At 31.4% G+C, this 19761-nt stretch overlaps 1 protein-coding gene across 1 annotated transcript in view; it reads left to right on the top strand.

Moving 5' to 3' along the window:
- Positions 1–19761, top strand: part of ARID2 (AT-rich interaction domain 2) — a 192344-nt gene that overhangs the window by 96302 nt on the left and 76281 nt on the right. Inside the window, 3 exon segments of the mRNA XM_074269452.1 lie at positions 1731–1864; positions 15119–15337; positions 19225–19292. Coding sequence (XP_074125553.1) covers positions 1731–1864; positions 15119–15337; positions 19225–19292 — 421 coding nt within the window.

Below are 19761 nucleotides of genomic sequence, written 5' to 3'. Positions count from 1 at the left end.
ATACTATATAAACTATTTGGAAAGACAGGTTAAGGAAAAGTACTACCAAATTCTTTTAATGACACAAATATGATACTAAAGAAAACTTTAGACCAATTTTCCTAGTGAATATTGATACAAAATTTTTTTTCTTTTTTTCTTTATTAAAGCTTTTTATTTTTCAGAACATATGAATGGACAGTTCTTCAACGTTAGCCCTTGCAAAACCTTGTGTTCCAATTTTCCCCGTTTTCCCCCAGGCCCTCCCCTAGGTGGCAAATAGTCCAATATATGTTAAACATGGTAGAAATATATGTTAAATCTAATATACATACATATTTATACAATTATCTTGCCACACAAGAAAAATAAAATCAAACCAGGGGAAAAAAAAGAGAAGCAAAATAAAATGATGCAAAAATTTTAAATGAAATTTTAGCAAGGAGATTAAAGTAATATATCACAAGAATTATACACTATGATCAGGTGAGATTTATCCCAGTAATGGAGAACTGGTTCAGTATCAGGTAAACTATCATCAAAACTGACCAATAACAAACCATCAGAAATCATAAGATTTTAAGCTTTTGACAAAATACAACAGCCATTCCTATTCATAATTGTAATTATGTTATGTTACTACTCAAACTTCTTTTTTTTTCTAGAACCCCCAAAGAAATGTCCTGTATTTATAGATTTCATCTTAGAGTAAAATTCTGAACAGAATAGAAAAAGCCAACTGGGGTCCATTTTTAGGCATTAGGATCTTTTTCCTTTAAAAGCTGATCCTTATCTTTCATTTACCTGTCATATCATGCCTTTATCAGCTTTTAACATTTCACCAAAAAATGGATACCTTCTGAACACTTGTTTGAAAATTCTCCAGAGTTTACAAGAACTTAAGGATTTTTGTTTTTTAATGTTCTTCATAGCACGTTTATACAAAGGGGGCATAAAAAATATTTTGTATTTGATTCTTTGGACCACCTTTAACTGTCTCTAGTTTTTAACTATATTATTTGCTAGTGTCAATATTGTTTTTTAAAGCCTATAGTAAAATTTCCCTATATTTACATACCTATTATATTAGCAGTTAACCTTTTCCTATTTCATCTTAGCAGTGGATACAAAGACAATATCCCCTTGTATGTCCTCTGATTTCATTAAAGACCATAGATAATGATGGTTCCTGGAATAGGACTATGCTCTCCAGAACCTGTTCAAGCGACATATGGGGAAATTTGTTTCTTAATAGCAGTGGGGAAAAGAGTCACCTATATGGTGAGCATAGTTCTAAACCAAAATTTGTATATAGAAAATTTCAGGTCATTCTATTCAATAGATTAATAATTATAGTTTAATAATATAACCAGACTAGATAAAATGTATATGAAGTTTGTATTTCCTTATTTAAGATTTTATATTTGTCATTATGATCTATTGATGCAATCCATATTCAAAATATATGTAACTATTAAATATCCCAATTTTTATATACATGGTAGTGTTTTTAGTCTTCATTTTTCTCTCACCTCACTGTTTAAAAATTGGGGTGAATAGAATATTTTAAAATTATTTTATTAAATCTGTCATTTTTATGCCACTTTTTCCTTCTAGTAATAGAGAAAGCTTTAGTTCTTTTATTTGGGGATAGAATTGATAGTGAGAAAAACAGAAACAAAATATGGTAAAGAAACTAAATAAAATGCTAGAAATATCCAGAATCTTAACTGTTTCTTTTTTTGTTTCAGTTATTTAGAAAAGTACGAGAAAGTTCATCACTTTGGGGAGGATGATGATGAGGTACCGCCAGGCAATCCAAAGCCTCAACTTCCTATTGGTGCAATTCCATCTTCCTATAATTACCAGCAGCACAGTGTGTCAGGTAAACAATATCAGTTAGAAAAATGTTATAAGAGCATAAACAGTGCATTAATACATGTTGCATGAAGATTTTTAGGTACATGTTCTGTTTCTTGTATCATGTATGCTAACAGTACTGAGCTTAGTGAAATTTTATGATAATAGTTTATATTACTGTAGACTTTACAATATAACATTTCACTTGATCCTCAAAACCATCCCATAAACTAATGCAACTGTTTTTTAAATGAGGAAACTGAAGCATAGAAAGAAAGTTATTTTCTTGCACAAGATAATACATTGAAGGAGTAGCAGAGCTGGGATTGCAACCTAGATTTTGTAATTATATATTATTATTCCATTATATCAGTGCTCCATTTCAAATATGCATATGAATGCCATACCAAAATTTAATGGGCTTCTCTTCTTTGGGTAGTTTTGGGATTTATAGAACATGCATCCACTCTGATTCTTGAGTATCACTGATCACAGGGCTTTCTTTGAACTCTGCTTACTACTTCCTTATTTGTTTGTGATTAGTAATATTTTATTTTTCTAATTATATGTAAAAATAGTTTTCACTATTCTTTTTTGTAAGATTTATATTGCCATTATTTTCTTTTTCTTAATAGCTTTCCTTATATTCCCCCTCCCCAAAATAGCAAGCAAATCTGATACAGGTTGTAAACAATATTTCCATTAATTATGTTGTGAAAGAAAAATTGGAACAAAAGGGAGAAGCTACAAGAAAGAAAAAAAAATAAGATGAAAATAAGAGGCTTTGATCCACATTCAATTTCCATTGGTCTCTCTTTGGATGCTGATGGCATTTTCTATTTCAGATTCATTGGAATTGTCTTAGATCACTGTATTACTGAGAAGAACTAAGTATCATAGTTGATCTTCACGCAGACTTGTTGTTACTGTGTACAATATTCTTCTGGTTCTGCTCACTTCACTCAGCATCAGTTTATGTAAATCCAGGCTTTCCCAAAATAATCCTGCCGATTGTTTCTTATAGAACAACATAACATTCATATACCATAACTTATTCATCCATTCCCCAACTGATAAGCATCCACTCAGTTTCCAGTCTCTTGCCATTACAAAGACATTCTTGCACATACAGGTCCCTTTACTTTCTTTAAGATCTCTTTGGGATATAAGCCCAGTAGTAACGCTGCTGGATCAAAGGGTATGCACAGATTGCTTTGGGCCTAGTTCTAGATTGCTCTCTAGAATGATTGGGTCAGTTCACAACTTCACCAACAGTACATTAGTGTCCTAGTTTTCCTGCTAGTTCCTTCTTGAAGCTAAGCTCTATCAGGGATCAGTTCCTTTACTGTTGTTTCCTTTTAGATGTAGCATGGTTTCCCTACTCAGAATGGGGCAACCACCTTAACCTTTTCTTTTCCTTTCTCTTCTCCTCCCTATCATGTAGATGTCTGTTTCTCTTGCATTTTCTTCCTTCTACGTGCTCGATACTAGCCTGTGCTTTGTTGAGCCATCTTGCTGCTTTCAGTTTTTGGCTGTGCCCTTATTACCTCACAGTTGTTTTTCCTTGGGTGAATATTAAGAACAATTATCTCATTTAATCCTCCTCAAGACAGGTAACTTCATTTGACTATCTCTCCTTCATTTTTGAGCGGTGATATGGGAGAAGGCTTCAATGTACAAAAGAATTGGGCGCATCAGAAAGAACTTTCCATTTTTTCCTTCTAATGGCCCCAAAAAAGAGATCATGGAATTTGGAGCAAATTAGTTAGAAAAAGCATAGCTGAAGCTCCAGATGGATCAACTATTGCATGTAACAAGAGTTTTTGGTTGAAGATTATTACTGCTTCCCCACCCTGGGAGAGGTAAAGTAGTAAACTATTAGTGTCCACAGTGGGCTTAATGGGAAGTATATGAAAGCCTAAACCTTAAGCATGAGCATTTCATAGGATTATACTACTTAGTTTTAAATTTACTTTTTTGTGTAAAACAGTGCTTGCTAGTATTATTACAGTATTTTTTTCTCATGGGAAATGTATGCTATTTCAATTGCTATAGGTTAAATAAAAGCTTTTGCAGGCCCTAGGAATATAACCATTGCTTATTACATTTTTATGAGCTAATAAGTATTTTCTTAATACCAAATAACCAACTTTGTACAGAAATTTTAGAACAAAATGTTGAAATCCTTGTAGTTAAAGATTATCCTTGTATTGGAATATTGTTCTAGCATTTATAGAAACCATAAGATAGAATTTGATATAAAATGGTTTTGCTCGGATATTATCCTTAAATTTATATATATCCTTAAATCCTGAACTATCAAACAAAACAAAAACAAAACTTTGTTTCATCTGTCTTATCTAAAAGCATTATAGTAAGGCTCCAATACATTCAAATGAATGTACCATTTCTCTTATTTCTAAAAGATCTATTGATTTTTTTTTTTTTTAATCTTAAGTTTCCCCTTTGCTGGTATAAAGTACAATCTCTTCATATCTTAATATATAGTTTCATTAATTTTTAGGGTTATCTCTTTTCTCTCTTATCCTCCTCTCCCATATTTCACATATAGAATTCATACAGAAAATGATCAAGAGGTCATAGAATAATATACTTCTCAACTAAATATGGGAATTTATACTTGGAATCATAAGTTTAGAAACTTTTGCAGATTCTGTTTTTGTTAGTATTCTTCTAGGAACTGGGACCAGAATTGAGATGTAGCTTGTGTTTTACCATCTTTTGTGGGCTGAGCATGATTCAAAAACTGCAACAAAAAATTAGATAGAAAGCTAAGTTTAATTAATTGATCAAGTTTTTAGGAGTTAGACTGAGGCGAACTGAGGAAAACAAGAGGATAGTTTTTGATGTAATGATGAATGGATAATTGGGAAAGGCTTACAAAGTAGCTGTTATCTCTTAATTACTGCAGAAGTCTGAATTCAGGTCACCAAACCATAGTTTGTAAAAGTTGAGTATATTATTGGCAAAGAAGATAGATTATCTTTGGCAAGAAACTCTTTTTTTTACTAGAAAAAGTGTAATTTCTTACTTGATTATATCCTGGAGTCATTCATTTGGGATATCTGTCATCTTTTTTTTTTTTTTTAATAGCTTTTTATTTATAAGATGTGCATGGACAATTTTTCAGCATTGACAATTGCAAAATCTTTTGTTCCAACTTTTCCCCTCCTACTCCCACTCCCTCCCCCAGATGGCAGATTGACCAATACATGTTAAATATGTTAAAGTATCTATCATCTTTTTACCAACGGGATCTTGCACATATTGTCCTCTCACTTCTAGGACAGAGCCAGCCTTCTGGAGGAGTCCTCTGGTCTCTAGAAGGAAGGTTTTTGATTTTGAATTTGGATGGAGACTGGATTTATCTCTCTCATCTTCTGGGTTTGCTCAGCTTCTACTATTGCCTTGCACATTTGAGCTGAATGTTTCTTGTGTTTATAGACCTTGATCTTAATGCTTTCTTCAGTTTGCTAGTTTTTTTCTTGAGCCTGCTGAGCAATAGGATATATAATTCTTTCTTTTGGGGTGGGTGCATGGGGGAGGAGTGAGGGTCATTAGAGTCAATGAGAAAGAATTAGTAGAATTGCCCCCATGAGACTTGGGTTGGGGTAAGTAAAGACTTATCTTCAAAGACATCAGCGAGAAATTGGTTTGGGAACTTTGTTTTTTCATTGTGAAATACACTCACTTTTCTTTAACATCAGTGAGCTCTGAAACTCTTTATGGAGTTTTGTAGAAGGCATACTATCATCCTTTGGTATGTATGACCTTGTGCCTTGACTCTCTTTACCATTCTTCCTTTTTAGAAACAGACCCTATTCCCTCTCATGCTATTATCCCAAGTCTTAAGTGTTCATATTTCCTCATCTTCCCGCTCATCCTCCAAAATAATTACTGAAGTTATATTATGCTTTTCTTTCAAGTATTCTTTTTTAAAATAACTATAGACTATTCCAATTATTTTGGTCATTCTCAGTATGATACAATGTCCTAGATTTTCAGAATGTAAGTACTAGCATTAATCTTTTTTTAATTATTTTATTTTATTTTATTTATAATTTTTTTTTGACAGTATATATGCATGAGTAAATTTTTTTTTATAACATTATCCCTTGTATTCATTTTTCTAAAATTTCCCCTCCCTCCCTCTACTCCCTCCCCTAAGTGACAGGCAATCCCATACATTTTACATATGTTACAATATAACCTAGATATAATATATGTGTGTAAATCCAATTTTCTTGTTGCACATTAAGTATTAGCTTCCGAAGGTATAAGTAACCTGGGTGGATAGACAGTAGTGCTAACAATTTACATTCACTTCCCAGTGTTCCTTCTCTGGGTATAGTTATTTCTGTCCATCATTGATCAACTGGAAGTGAGTTGGATCTTCTTTATGTTGAAGATTTCCACTTCCATCAGAATACATCCTCATACAGTATTGTTGTTGAAGTGTATAATGATCCCCTAGTTCTGCTCGTTTCACTCAGCATCAGTTGATGTAAGTCTCTCCAAGTCTCTCTGTATTCCTCCTGCTGGTCATTTCTTACAGAGCAATAATATTCCATAACCTTCATATACCATAATTTACCCAACCATTCTCCAATTGATGGACATCCATTCATTTTCCAGTTTCTAGCCACTACGAAAAGAGCTGCCACAAACATTTTGGCACATACAGGTCCCTTTCTCATCTTTAGTATTTCTTTGGGATATAAGCCCAGTAGCAGCAATAGCATTAATCTTTTACATATTATAAAGATACCTTTTATTTCCTATATATCATTTTCAAATATTTGTATATTTTCTAGTCTTTCTTAGGTTTGATTTGAGTATTCCTTTATTTAAAAGGATATTTAAAAGTGCCATTAAAAGTACTATTCTAAGTGCTGAGAGAAATACATTGTTAATTTTAATATTAGTCCTTGCTCTCATTGAGTTTACAGCCATTATAATAACCATAATACACAAAACTGCATAACTCTTAAACACAGCAAAGTCAATAGGGTTTGAAGAAGATTATTACTGATGGAGGAAAGGCTGGAGGAGAGTAATGCTTTAAAAGATAAGTAGGAATTTTTAAAACATAGAGGGGGAAGAGATAATACATTCTTGATATAGGGACAATGTCTGCAGAGACACTAAGGGAAATTATAGGTCATACTCATTTGGATATACTAATGTATTTTGACTAGACTAGAGAGGATATATAATACATCATTGTAAAATCAAGTTTGAAGGTAAACTGGTGCAAGAATATGGAAGGTATTGTATGCCAGATGAAGGAGTTTGCTATTTACTTATCAAATAGTAGAGATTTACTCAAGATTTTTGAGTTAATAGAAGTTAATAAGAAAAGGAATATTATCTTGACAGATGGATGAGGAATAGATTGGAATATAGAGTGTAGAGGTGAATACCTAATATTAAGTAAGGTGGTGGTGATTCCCTTTAGTAAGTTGCTTTCAGTGAGAATATAGAGGAAGAGACTGATGTAGTTGACTTCTGTAGGACTTTGTTTCTATTAGAATGAGTGGTTAGGGACAGTCAAAGACAGTCCTAGTACATTTTAAAAGCCCAAGTGAAAAATGATAGTTCTGAAAGAAAGAGTAGATTCACAATGATATGCTGGCTTAGGGGAGATAAGCAGCCAGATTGTGAACTTGATTTTGAAATGCTAATGAAACATCTAGATTGTGTCCTTTGAAGCAGTTGCTCATGTGCGGTTAGAGAGATGTCAGAGTTGGAAATAAAGGCTTAGGATTATATACATAGATGTTTTAAATACAAAGAATTGAGAGATTGCTCACAAGGAAAACTTAGCAGGAAAAGGTTTAAGAACAGAACTTGAAGGCATACTCATGTAAAGAAAAGGGATTTAGATGTTGAGTGTAAGCACCTAGAAAAATAGAATGAGAACAGGGAAGTTCTCAGAAATCAAATGAAGAAAGAATATTTAGTAGTTGAAGAGGCCAGTGATAAGGGAAAAATAAAAGGTTCAAAAGAGAACAGAGAAATAATAGTTGGAGAGAGCCTGTAAGAGGTGAAAGAGGAATAGGTTAGTGATGGAAGTAGAAGCTTTGGAACTTACTGAGGAGTGAGGAGTAAAGATCTCTCCTTTGTCATTTGAAGAGGCAGAGGATAACTGATTATGCTGACTTTTGAAGAATAGAAGAAAGAAGCTGAGAGAGTTCATGCCATATGGCATCAATCTCTATCTTTTATATTCAGTTTTCATTTAACCTAAAGGAAATTTAAATGTTGTTTTAACTGACTTCCTTATTTTAAAGATGAACAAAATAAAGCTCAGGGAAAAATATAGTCTCAAAAGTAATCAAGACCAGAAATAAGGAAGTTAATAATATTACAACATCCAAAATGGAGTACTGAGGATAAGAATGGAAGGGACCAGGAGATAGCTCCCAACATTACTAGAGAGATGATCCAAGGAGACATCTGGTTATTGCTTACATTACATATACATTTTAGTATACATCTCTCTTCTGAACCTTTTTCTATCCACCTAAGCTTCTAAAACATTTTCAAAATCTACGTGGTTAGTTAATCTGGAGCCTCTTTGTCTCTATGAAACTTTTCTCCATAGAAACTTCCGTGAAAAAGATGTAATAATGGCCAGTGCAGGGTTTTCTAGAAGAGACTCTAGCAATAGCAAACAAATAGCTTAACTATCCCAGAGCATAGACTGTGAGGACTGGAAGTGAGGTAGTAGTTTCCACTGTGGTACCTGTGCTTACATTGTTTCTCTACATATCTTCTCCATGTTGAAGGTCCCATTGGCCCTACATGTAGTGATTGACACAAAGTGAGCAAGAAGATTTATAATATATTTTTAATCATATCCTAAAGAGAATATCACATTGGAATCCACTAGTCTCATTAGTCAAGGACCTTATGTGATTTGGACTTCTAGATCATGTGATGAATGGATTAGACTTTTTCTCTTAATTCTCTCAAACTTTCGAAACTCCAGAAAGTAAGAATTATGTATAAGTAAAATAATCTGAGAGGTCTCGATAGAGACCTATAGAAGGTGGCGACTTTACGTTGGAGAAAGTCACTCATTATCATTCTGCTAACAGCCCCTGTGGTCTGGAGCGGGGCTGATGACCCATGGGCTTGGCTTCTGGGATGCATGTAGCTATTGCTTTGTTGGTGCTGCAGGGTCTGTCACATACCCTTCTGTGACAGCAAATAGCAAATAGCAGTATTTTGCCTATCCCAAATCTTCCACACACAGGAGGTAGAAGTATAGGAAAGTAAAGTTAAGCTTTGCTTGGCATAGCATGCCATTCTAACAGTACCAAGCCAGATGTTTTAAAGAAAAGAAAAAACTGGGGCTGAGTGCCAGCACATATCAGGGTTGCATCAGGTCCAAAGAAAAGGAAACTGATAGCTAGCTGGCTCCAGTTATGTCCCCAGAAGTCACTTGTGACAAACACTCAAGGTGATGAAAAATGGATTTCCCTTGCTGGGAGAATGCAGAGACACCTCTTCTTTGCCATCAAACAGGAAGGAGAATAGTAGGCAGTAGAGGAATATAAAGAAAAAACCCTGAAATTACAAAAAACCTCAGAAAGAATAAAATTTAGTTAAAAATCTTGAATACCATCAGATAAGCCAAGAAAGAAATTAACACTGAATATAAAAAATTAGGACATTAAAAAGGAGCCTAAGGAAATTGAACCAGTGGTTGATGAAATCAAGCACCCTATGGCTTCCCAGAAGAGCATGGAACAACAGCAAGTTATTCCTGAATATGAAAAACAAAATTAATGGCCTGCATAATAGAAGTAATTCACAGAATTGGAAAATTTATATCTTTCGTGGCATGTCTCTCCAAAGAAGCAAAAAAGAGCAATTAACTGGGACTACAAATATACAAAAGTGAAGCCCAAAGTGATAACATTAAAAGAGCACATAATCTCTATACAAGTAAAACGTTGAAGAGACAGCTTAAGTATTTTAGGTGCCCCCGAAGAACATGACAAATCAAAGAACTTGAACACCATAATGTATGCTATACTCCAAGAAGACTGCCCAGAACTTCTGAATGCAGAAAACAATGTGACAATCAAAAGAATCCACAGATTTTTCATGGGGGATAATCCAATATGTCAAACTCTAAGACAGATCAACAAATTATGTAAGAGACCAGGAAACAGACCTTCTCATATAAAGAAAAGGAAATTTGACTCTCAGAAGACTATCCTGCAGCCACCAGATAACTGCAAGAGGGAATAATATGTTCTATAAAGGATCCCAGTATTAAATACTAGATGAGATATTCTGGAAAAATGAGCATGATCATCAGTGAAAAATGAAACCTTCACTAAAAGAGAGGCATTTGAAGCACTCTTAGAAAAACAAAACAAAATATAAGTAAGCTTATTATGCTGTCTGCAAATACTCCAGACTGTAGAAACACAAGATAGTTATGTTATATGGCATCAGTTTCTATATAGTATCTCCAACTTTTACATTCAAGAATTACAAGAAAAATCCCTTCAATAATTCTAACTCTAATCTAATCTAGCTCTAATAAACACAGCTATGAAGGAAAGTACAAATAACAAAATTAAGTTCCTTTGGAGAAAAAGGACAATCTAGAAAGAGAAAGACACCATTGGAGTTGAAAACAACAACAAAATAGAAGATGGAATCTAAGGAGATATATTCCTAAAACACAAGGAGATAATGTGCTGTAATTTGAGGTGGTACTTGGCAGCGATTCCTTCCCTCAGATTTATTAACCCAACTTCTTGTATTTTTTTTTTCTAGAAACTACCATGTATGTAGTATGTGTATCTATATGCATATATTTTAAGCAGAAACTATACTGTATCAGAATTATATTAATGATTGTATGAATTGGATTTGAAGAAACACCAATAGCTTGTTGTTTCCAGAGAAAATTAAGGCGTATCATTACATATTTTAAATCAGAGTTTTCTCTAATTACCTGTTTAGAAAGCAACTTCTATTATAAAACTAACTTTATTCCATTCATTGTTTGGTCCTAAAGGAAAATGGATTAAGATTCTGATCTTTCAGAATAGACCCACATTATAATAAAGGATATAGTTGAAGGAGCAGAGTTTTTAAGAGGTCATCGGGATTCTTTTAAATAAATAAATCATTAAATTATTAAAAATAAAGGCACTTATATGTATCTTGTATCTAAACTATATATTTATATATATAGTCTTAGTAGTACTTGTTAATAGTAATAATAATTATGAGAGTCATCATTGCTAGCTATTATCTAGCATCTATTTGTATTAGGCACTATTAAGCTCTTTATAATTGTAATCTCATTTTATTCTTATAATCACCCTTGGAAGTAAGTTTTAATATCCCCAGAATTTAAGTTCCTTGAAGGCAGGAATTATTTTTATTTCTTTTCTTTGTATCTTAAGTGTTTAGCATAGTGCCTCCTCTGTAGTGAGTGTTTAATAATTGCTTGATGGAAAAAAAAAATAACCAACAAAAAGCTTGTTGATTTTCTCATTTATTGATAAAGAATGAAATATTAAGAATACTTGATTTCAAATTACTTATGGGCAAGTCATTTAATTTTTTAATGCCTCAGTATGCTGTATTAGACTTTAAATTACATAGAAATTAATGCTCTAGATTTTGAAGGGATTCCTTACTGGAAATTCCCTGAGCAGATGAAATTATAGGATTGGACAAAAAAAAATTTATAAAATCAATTTGTTTAAATGCCTACTCCAGTTTTGATGAATTTACAGCATAAGATTATTATTATAAAGTACTCAGGTAGCTAATCTGGAAGATTTATGTCCTAATCCTATCTCAAACACTTAATAGCTACCTATTAATAATAGCACCTACCTTCACTGTTGTTTTGAGAACAAAATGATATACTGTATTAAAGGGCTTTGCAAATGTTAAGTCACTATATAAGTAAGTGGTTGCCTGTTATTAGAAATAGTAAATTGTTGGGGGCAGCTAGGTGGTGCAGTGGATACAGCACCAGCCCTGAAGTCAGGAGGACTTGAGTTCAAATGTGACCTCAGACACTAATACTTCCTAGCTGTGTGACCCTGGGCAAGTCACTTAACCCCAATTGCTTCAACAAAAAATATATAATTAGTAAATTGTTATAATCAAACATAAATTGATACTATGATGTGGTTCTAAAAGGTTCCTTTGGGGATAAATATGGTGGTCATATTTTACTTTGGATTTAATTTTTAGATCATCAGCCATTGGGTAATCCATCATTTAAGAAAAATTTCCTAAGTACTTGGTTTTTTTTCCTCTTTCTCTTCTTTCTTTTATAATCACATGCATATTCATTCTCAAAGCAGCTTTTTTTTTTTTTGTAGATTGTGTATATCCTGTTTCTGCTGTAAACTGCTACAGCCTCTTCAGAAGAGAGATGTGAAAGTCAAAAATTTCAAATTGGTTACTTAAAATTGTAGCATTTTAGAGGTGGAAGAAACCTTATAAATCATTTAGCACCAGGCCTTTATTTTTTGTACAAGGAAAGCAAGACCTACAGAGGGTGATTAATCAGATTTGTACAATTCTTTAATACTTGTTAGTATCCAGAATGCTTTAGTAAAAAAGTGGTTTAAATTAATGTTTTTTGTTTTTTTTTTTTTTTTAAATTCAAGATTAATGTTTACCTTCCTAGGGCATTTCATGTGTCCATTCTATAATTCAACTGTGAACATGTTTGATTGATAGAACTGTAGTGTCAGAAATGAATTTTGTATATAAAGCATTTGGATCATGTTTGGATAATTTTTTTTCTTTTTGAGGCCTGATTTCCCACAAAAGACTCTGTATTGATAAAGATTATATCCACTATAATTATCTAGTATTTGTAGGGGAAAAAATAATTATCTCATGCTTTCAGAAATCAGACAGAAAAAAAGGAACAAATTAACTTTAAGTGGAGTGCTAGATAAAAATTACAGATTTTTAATCACTTTTTCTCAATAAATTATCTTCTGAAAACTGACATATATTTTCCCTCGCCTTCCCTGGTAATTCTAAACTCAGGACAATGAAAGAAACAAGTATTTTAGTATAAAGGCTTTAGCAGATTTACTAATACAGGAATGTATTGATAAACAGCATGATGTAGTGAAGACAAGTTAGTGTCCTACCTGTTTGACCCTGAACAGGTCACATGACTTCTCAGTGCTATAGGTAACTTTCTAAGAATATAATTTGCAGAACAGGTGTTTGAAAGTAGAGGGAAGCTCCCTATACTAATGGAATTATAGATATATCGCCTTCCTCCCCCTATCCATTCCTGCCCACCCCCGGGGATCATATTAAATATGGCAAGTTTCTATTGAATATCTCATATCTTATTCTTCAATAATAGCCTGGAAATTTTAAATTCGCATTTTGCATTTGTGATAATTGAAGTTTCTAAGAAACATTCTTAAGCAGGTATAGTAATACATAGAGTAAGCTAACAAGAAATCTTGACTACATTCATGTTTAGTCTTTATTGAAGTAGAATTTCATTCTATATTTAAATCCATTTACCCTAGTATATTTTAGTTTGGGCATATTTCTTCTATTATTATTTAGAGCTTTCTTGAGAGTCCTTTAGCCAAGTTTAACAAATTTGACATGATTTTATGTAATCAGCTTTTATGTTTTGTGAAGACCTTTTCATTATCATTTATTACTCTTACGCATATCTTGAAAAGTTTTTTACTGAAAACATTCTTAGAATTTTTTCATATGTTTAGGGTGGAAATGTAATGTAGGCACCCACCTTTTAAAAAAAAATTACTTAATGGATGCTTTCTGTTTTTGTTGTTGGTTTGTTTTTTTGAGAGGTAATTGGGGTTAAGTGATTTGCCCAGGGTCACACAGTTAGAATTAAGTATTTTAAGTGGAATTTGAACTCGGGTCCTCTTGATCTTGGGTGATAATGTATCTACTGTTCTATCTAGCTGCCCCCTGACTTGATGTTTTTTGGAGGTAGATCTTTACTTAATCTTTCAGCCAAAAATGTTTTTTTTTTTTTTTTTTTTTCATTTTGCCATCCAGATGTTTCTATTGTGATAATCTCCTTTCTTCCCCACCTTCTCTCTTTCCTCTCCTTTTTCTTAGAACTTCTTGCCTTCCTCCTTTCTTTTCCATCTCTATCTTTTCTTTCTCCCTTTTCCCTTCTTCCTTGTTCTTCCTTTCCTATTTCTTTTTTATCTCTTTTTCTTCCCTTCTAAATTCCCTATTTAATCCCTTTTCTGTACTCCATGTTCCACTACCCATAATCTCCTCTGCTGCTAAGGTTTTGTCTTGGGTCAGTAGGTGAAAGACCCGGCAATAATTTTTTTTTTTTTTTAACTAAAGTTGAGTTTTTATAAGTTAATCAGATATTACATAAACTTAGGGGGATACTTTAAATAGCAAATATTTACTTTAGAGGTACTAAATTCTTTTTATTAAACTCAAAATTGAGTGGCACTGGATCCTAGATTTACTAGCTTCAAGATCTCTACCATTATATAACTTGTTATAAGAAACACTTTCAGGTAAATATAGTTAGATTTATGTGGATAGACTTAAAATATTAAATTATTCTGTTTTAAAATGAACAGTACATAAAAATTTAGAATCATGGTTCAGTCAAGCTTAAATCCCCCAAATATACACAACAGTACCCTGTAGTAAATGTGCATCTTAAAATTTTTTAATAAAGATATAGGGCAGCATGTGGTAGGAACCTGAGGTTCTCAAAAGTTTGTGCCAATAGTTCTAACCTGAAAAGCCTAAATACAGGGATAATAAAAAGCACATCATTTCATAATGGTCAGCGTAGTTTACTTGAAAAAGTCTTACACCACCAGTTGATTGGCTTGCTAGGTGGTGAGTTTGGGGGCCTTCTATAATTCACCCATAGTATTTAATTGAATAGAGGTATTAGTATCAGTTTCATTGGAAGGAGGGAGGATTTATTCTGATGAAGTGATGAATGATGCATAATCTTAGATAAGTAAGGTGAATTTTAAGAATATACAAGATTGAACCCATTCAGTTTAAGTTAATGTGTTTTAAAAACAAAGTTTGACCTTTTTTTTTCCTTTAAAACATTCCTCAAATTTATTAGCTAAAAATAAAATTTAGGGAATTATTTGAAGTAGTAGTTTATCCGTGAGACATTCATGAGTAATTGGTTTCTTTTCTTTTCTTTTCTTTTTTTTTTTTTTTTTTTTTTACTATTTTATATCTTTGGTAGATTATCTTCGTCAAAGCTATGGGCTATCTATGGACTTCAATTCGCCAAATGATTATAATAAATTGGTGCTTTCCCTGTTATCTGGACTCCCAAATGAAGTGGACTTTGCTATTAATGTATGCACTCTTCTGTCAAATGAAAGCAAGCACGTCATGCAACTTGAAAAAGACCCTAAAATCATCACTTTATTACTTGCTAATGCTGGGGTGTTTGACGACAGTAAGTTTTAAGTTGAATTTATTGTATTTATCAAGGTAAGAATAAGGGAGTAATCAATAAGAAGGAGAATTTTTCATAGATATACACACATTAAGTGGGAAAAGTTTTTTCTTGTATTCTGACATCAAATCTTTTGGTATTTCAAAGAGATAGAAAGGGATATTTCATGTGTATCCATCTGTGAATTAATTTTTGTGATGAGTATTATAACAAAAGTTGTTGTTTAGCAACAAATCACTTAAAATTGTAAATTTACATTATGTTTGCATTTAAAATGTTAAATTCAATTGAGTAATTTTTTTTCAACATTTTAAATTCTATGCTATTTTGACATAAGCAAATAACCACATTTTTCTAAGTGAGTATATAATCTAATTTGAAGTATTTTACAAGAAAAATAGCATCTTACAGAAATTATTCCCTATAAGCCCTCTAAAATATGTTTTTGTTATAATGTGATTGTAGTTTCTGTTAATAAAAATTATAAGTTTGTGCACTTGCAAACTTACTGCCAGAATAAGCATATTATTATTCATCAAATGTTTTGGCATGCTTATATTTTTAAATTGTAAGCTTCTGTTATTATTTTATTTTAAATCAAACTATTTTCATGTTTTATGATTTTTTTTTTTCTTTGTATGAGGGTTGACTGTAGTTCTTAGATTAATTTCCCAGTGTTTATATTTGTTGTAGTCTAAGGGCTTACAAATTTATATTTCTTGCCCTTACACATCGCAGGAAAAAAAGGGAGTAATTGTCCTGATCAAGATGGCTTCATAAAGTAGCTGATTGGCAGTAGTATAGAATTAGTTTCGGGCTCTTTTTCTTCCTTTAATTTAACTATAATCAGTTCAATTGTTCTTCAAAGATAAAATTGCCATTATAAAATATTTCTTACTAGTGGACAAGATGAAGGAATAAATAAAACATTTTTTTTCAGCATTTAAAAATCTAAATGTTTAACTTTTATGGATACATTTGAGAAAAAGAACTATCATATATTGAAAATCATTATTGATTATATTTTTAATCAGTTAGTGATAAAGTATTTTTTATGATGATATAACTTAATGTTTGCAATTTTGTTTTAGTGTGTAAGTCTTAATTTTAATTTATTAAGTCTATTTTTATTTGGGATATACTCTGCTACCTATGATGACTTGGAATTTGGATGACCTGGGGTTGGTTTTAGATATAGATATGTAGAGCTGTGTATGAAGGATATAAGTATAAAATAATTTCAGGAGCATATGGAAAGGCCCAAGATGATTCTTGGTTCTTTACAGGACTACACAAAGAACTCTTTTACAACTTACCTGGTAACATTTATGGACATGTATATATTTGTAACATTTAGCCAATCTTTTAATGTTCATTAGCTGTTAAACTTTACATTGGAAGTTATTTCATACTCTAAAGGAAATATATTCAGTTTCAATACTTTAAAGATAAAGTTTCCAAAGGGCATCCATATAGCTGAGAATTTATTTTTGAACAAGAATGATTTTATTCTTTCAGTAGTTGGTATAATAAATCTACTTAAGAAAATGAACTATGATTTCATAGTTTTTACAGGGTCTTCTTAAATTATTTAAGCAGTCAAATTTTAAACTTTAAATGCTAAAGTTGAAGGTATGGCAGAAAAAATTTGATAATATTTGTGGTGAATTTTCTTGCAACTAAGAACAGATTGTCTTAAACTTGAGAATATTTATTTTGTTCATAGTAACAATTTTTATTTGTCACATCTCATTTCCTGAAATGAGAAAATGTTTAATTTTTTTAAATTATATTTGTGGTTAAACATAATAAATTTGCCTCTATTATTTACAGAGTTCTTTACCAATGCATTTCTTTAACCTAAATTATAGGTATATTCTAAATTTCAAAGTCCTAAAAGAATTTATGAAGACCTTGTTTGATTGTCATTTGAGGCTTTTAGGAAACAGTAGAAAATAATTGTTCTAAGTTTTGATGTATGAAAACAAGACTTTTAAAGGGTTCTATTTAGTTTTCAAAACAGTAGATTTTAAATTTAAGCATTTAAAAAGTAGATGTAATGTATTACTCTCTAAATAAAGACATTTCACATTTTCCCCCCTTTAATGTGGAATGTTTATTTTATGGAGTATTAAACCAGAATTTCATGTAATAAAAGATTTAAGTATTCCATAATATGTTGTGTGTAAACATGATATAAATAAGTAGTTTTACAGTTTTTTTTTCTATTAAAACTTTATGAGGTAAGTAGTACAATTATTCTGCTCATTTTACAGATTTGGAAACTGAACCTTGATTAGATTGTAGGACTTTCCAATCCCCTTAGTAAATCATTGAAACCTATGTATCTTGACACCAAATTTTGCATTCTTTCCAATACACCAAACTACATTCAGTAATCTCTTAGTGATTTATCCAATATCTTTAAAATAATAACATTATTAAACACATTAACCTCTTTAAAATATCACTGATAAATCCAACTTGATAAGAACTTTAAATAAATATAATTATCTTATTTTTCAAAGAAAACAAAAATGTTGATTATGCTTTACTGGGCAAAGTACTTCTTGTATTGGTTGATTCAAGAAATGCAATAACCCAATGATTATTTGTTATTATAAATTATTACATTTATTCCTTAAAATAATCTTCTAGTAGAGGAATTAATGTTAGTAGTAATGTATGAAAACATCTTATGTAAAAGAATTATTTACAGTTTTGTCAGTTATATTTATTCATTTTTTTAAAAAAATTAGTAGCTTATATAAATTATTTGGGATATTTCATTTAATTGAGGCATTATTTTACTTAATCTTTGTAATTAGATTCTATTGAATGTCATAATCTCAACACTTCTTTTTCTGAAAAAGTCTAATCTAAACTTTGTCACACGTATTGTTTGATTTTCATTTTTTAAACTATTTTATGTAATCTTTGTAACTATACTGTTACAGTTTAAGAGCAATATTTAACTATTTCATTGCTAAATAAGTCATTGCAAGTATCTCTTTTTTAAGGTAAATGGAAATATCTAAATTAAAAATAAGTTTATCCTGCTGATCAGCTGGTAGTTCTTTAACCAATATCATGAGTTCCCTCATTTTGAGAAATGATAGGGCAGAATATCTGTTAACATATGTATGCATTAGTATAATGGATAAATAAAAGATTTATCAGCCAACTGGAATTGGTTTATCTTCTAAATAAAATTTATTACATTAACATTTTTTTCCCTACTCCTTCCCCCCACCAAAAAAATTACCCAAATGAATCTCAACTTAGATAATTTTTTTTTTAAAATAAAACATGCAATTATTTGTGGGGATTCTTAATAGTATAAGAATTTTATCACCAGAGTTCATCTCTAGATTGTATCATGAATATTCCCACACAAGATAAAGTGATTACATTGTGGTACAAATTCCATAAACAATTGTACCCAGGTGTGATTAAAGATTTTACAATTTTTAACAGTGTTGGAATAGCATATAATCTTCTACAAAAATTTATTAGATATGGCATGTTGGACCAGCCATGGATTGATGTGTGACTTATCCCCCATATAAGTGAAAACTAAATACTTTGTAACTGTTTTCTAAAATAAATTATTCATTTTTTTCTGGATACCCATAAAATTGAAAATTGTTCCTAATTAGGGTGTAAGAGTTATAGGTACATGAAATATAGACCATTTGATTGTTTCCTGCAATTACCACACTAATGAAATATACTATGATTTACCATAAAAGTATTTTTTTTTAATCTGTAGGAAACTTTAAAATGGCCTTTCATTGTTGAAGCTTTTACAAACTTATGGATATTAGTAAGGATTTAAATGAAAATGTATACTTTCTTTTTACTTAATGTATCTTTTATGCTTATAGCTTTAGGATCATTTTCTACTGTATTTGGAGAAGAATGGAAGGAGAAAACTGATAGAGATTTTGTTAAGGTAATTCATAAAAGTTAAAATATTTTTCATTGTTACTAGTAACCAAATTTCATAAATTTCAGATAGTTTCTTATAATATGTGTCAGAATATTGTTAGATTTTTATCTTCAGAAAAAATCGATTCAGGTTCCTGTTGATTATGAAATTTTGTTGAAGGAAAGATTTCTTTTCTTTTTTTTAAATAAGGAACTAGAGTAAGTAGAAATAAAGTCCCCAGATTTCTGGGGGGTACATTGATTTCTGAGAAATATCCATCTGCAAAAATAGAAATAAGGTTTATCATCTATTAAGGCTAGTGTTATAAAACTGCAGTCTATATTTCATTTCAATTCAATTAGCATTTATTAAGGGCTTTATGCTAAGTGTTCGAAATGCAACGGCAAAAATGAAATTGCCTCTCTCTCAAGGCATTTATAAATAAATGGGGAACATATAACTATGTGTACTTAAGGAGGAACATACAGCTATA

The sequence above is a fragment of the Sminthopsis crassicaudata genome, chromosome 5, assembly GCF_048593235.1.
Source record: "Sminthopsis crassicaudata isolate SCR6 chromosome 5, ASM4859323v1, whole genome shotgun sequence".
Taxonomy (NCBI): domain Eukaryota; kingdom Metazoa; phylum Chordata; class Mammalia; order Dasyuromorphia; family Dasyuridae; genus Sminthopsis; species Sminthopsis crassicaudata.
Note: the sequence above shows the minus strand (reverse complement) of the source record. Positions and strands in the feature narration are given on the sequence as shown.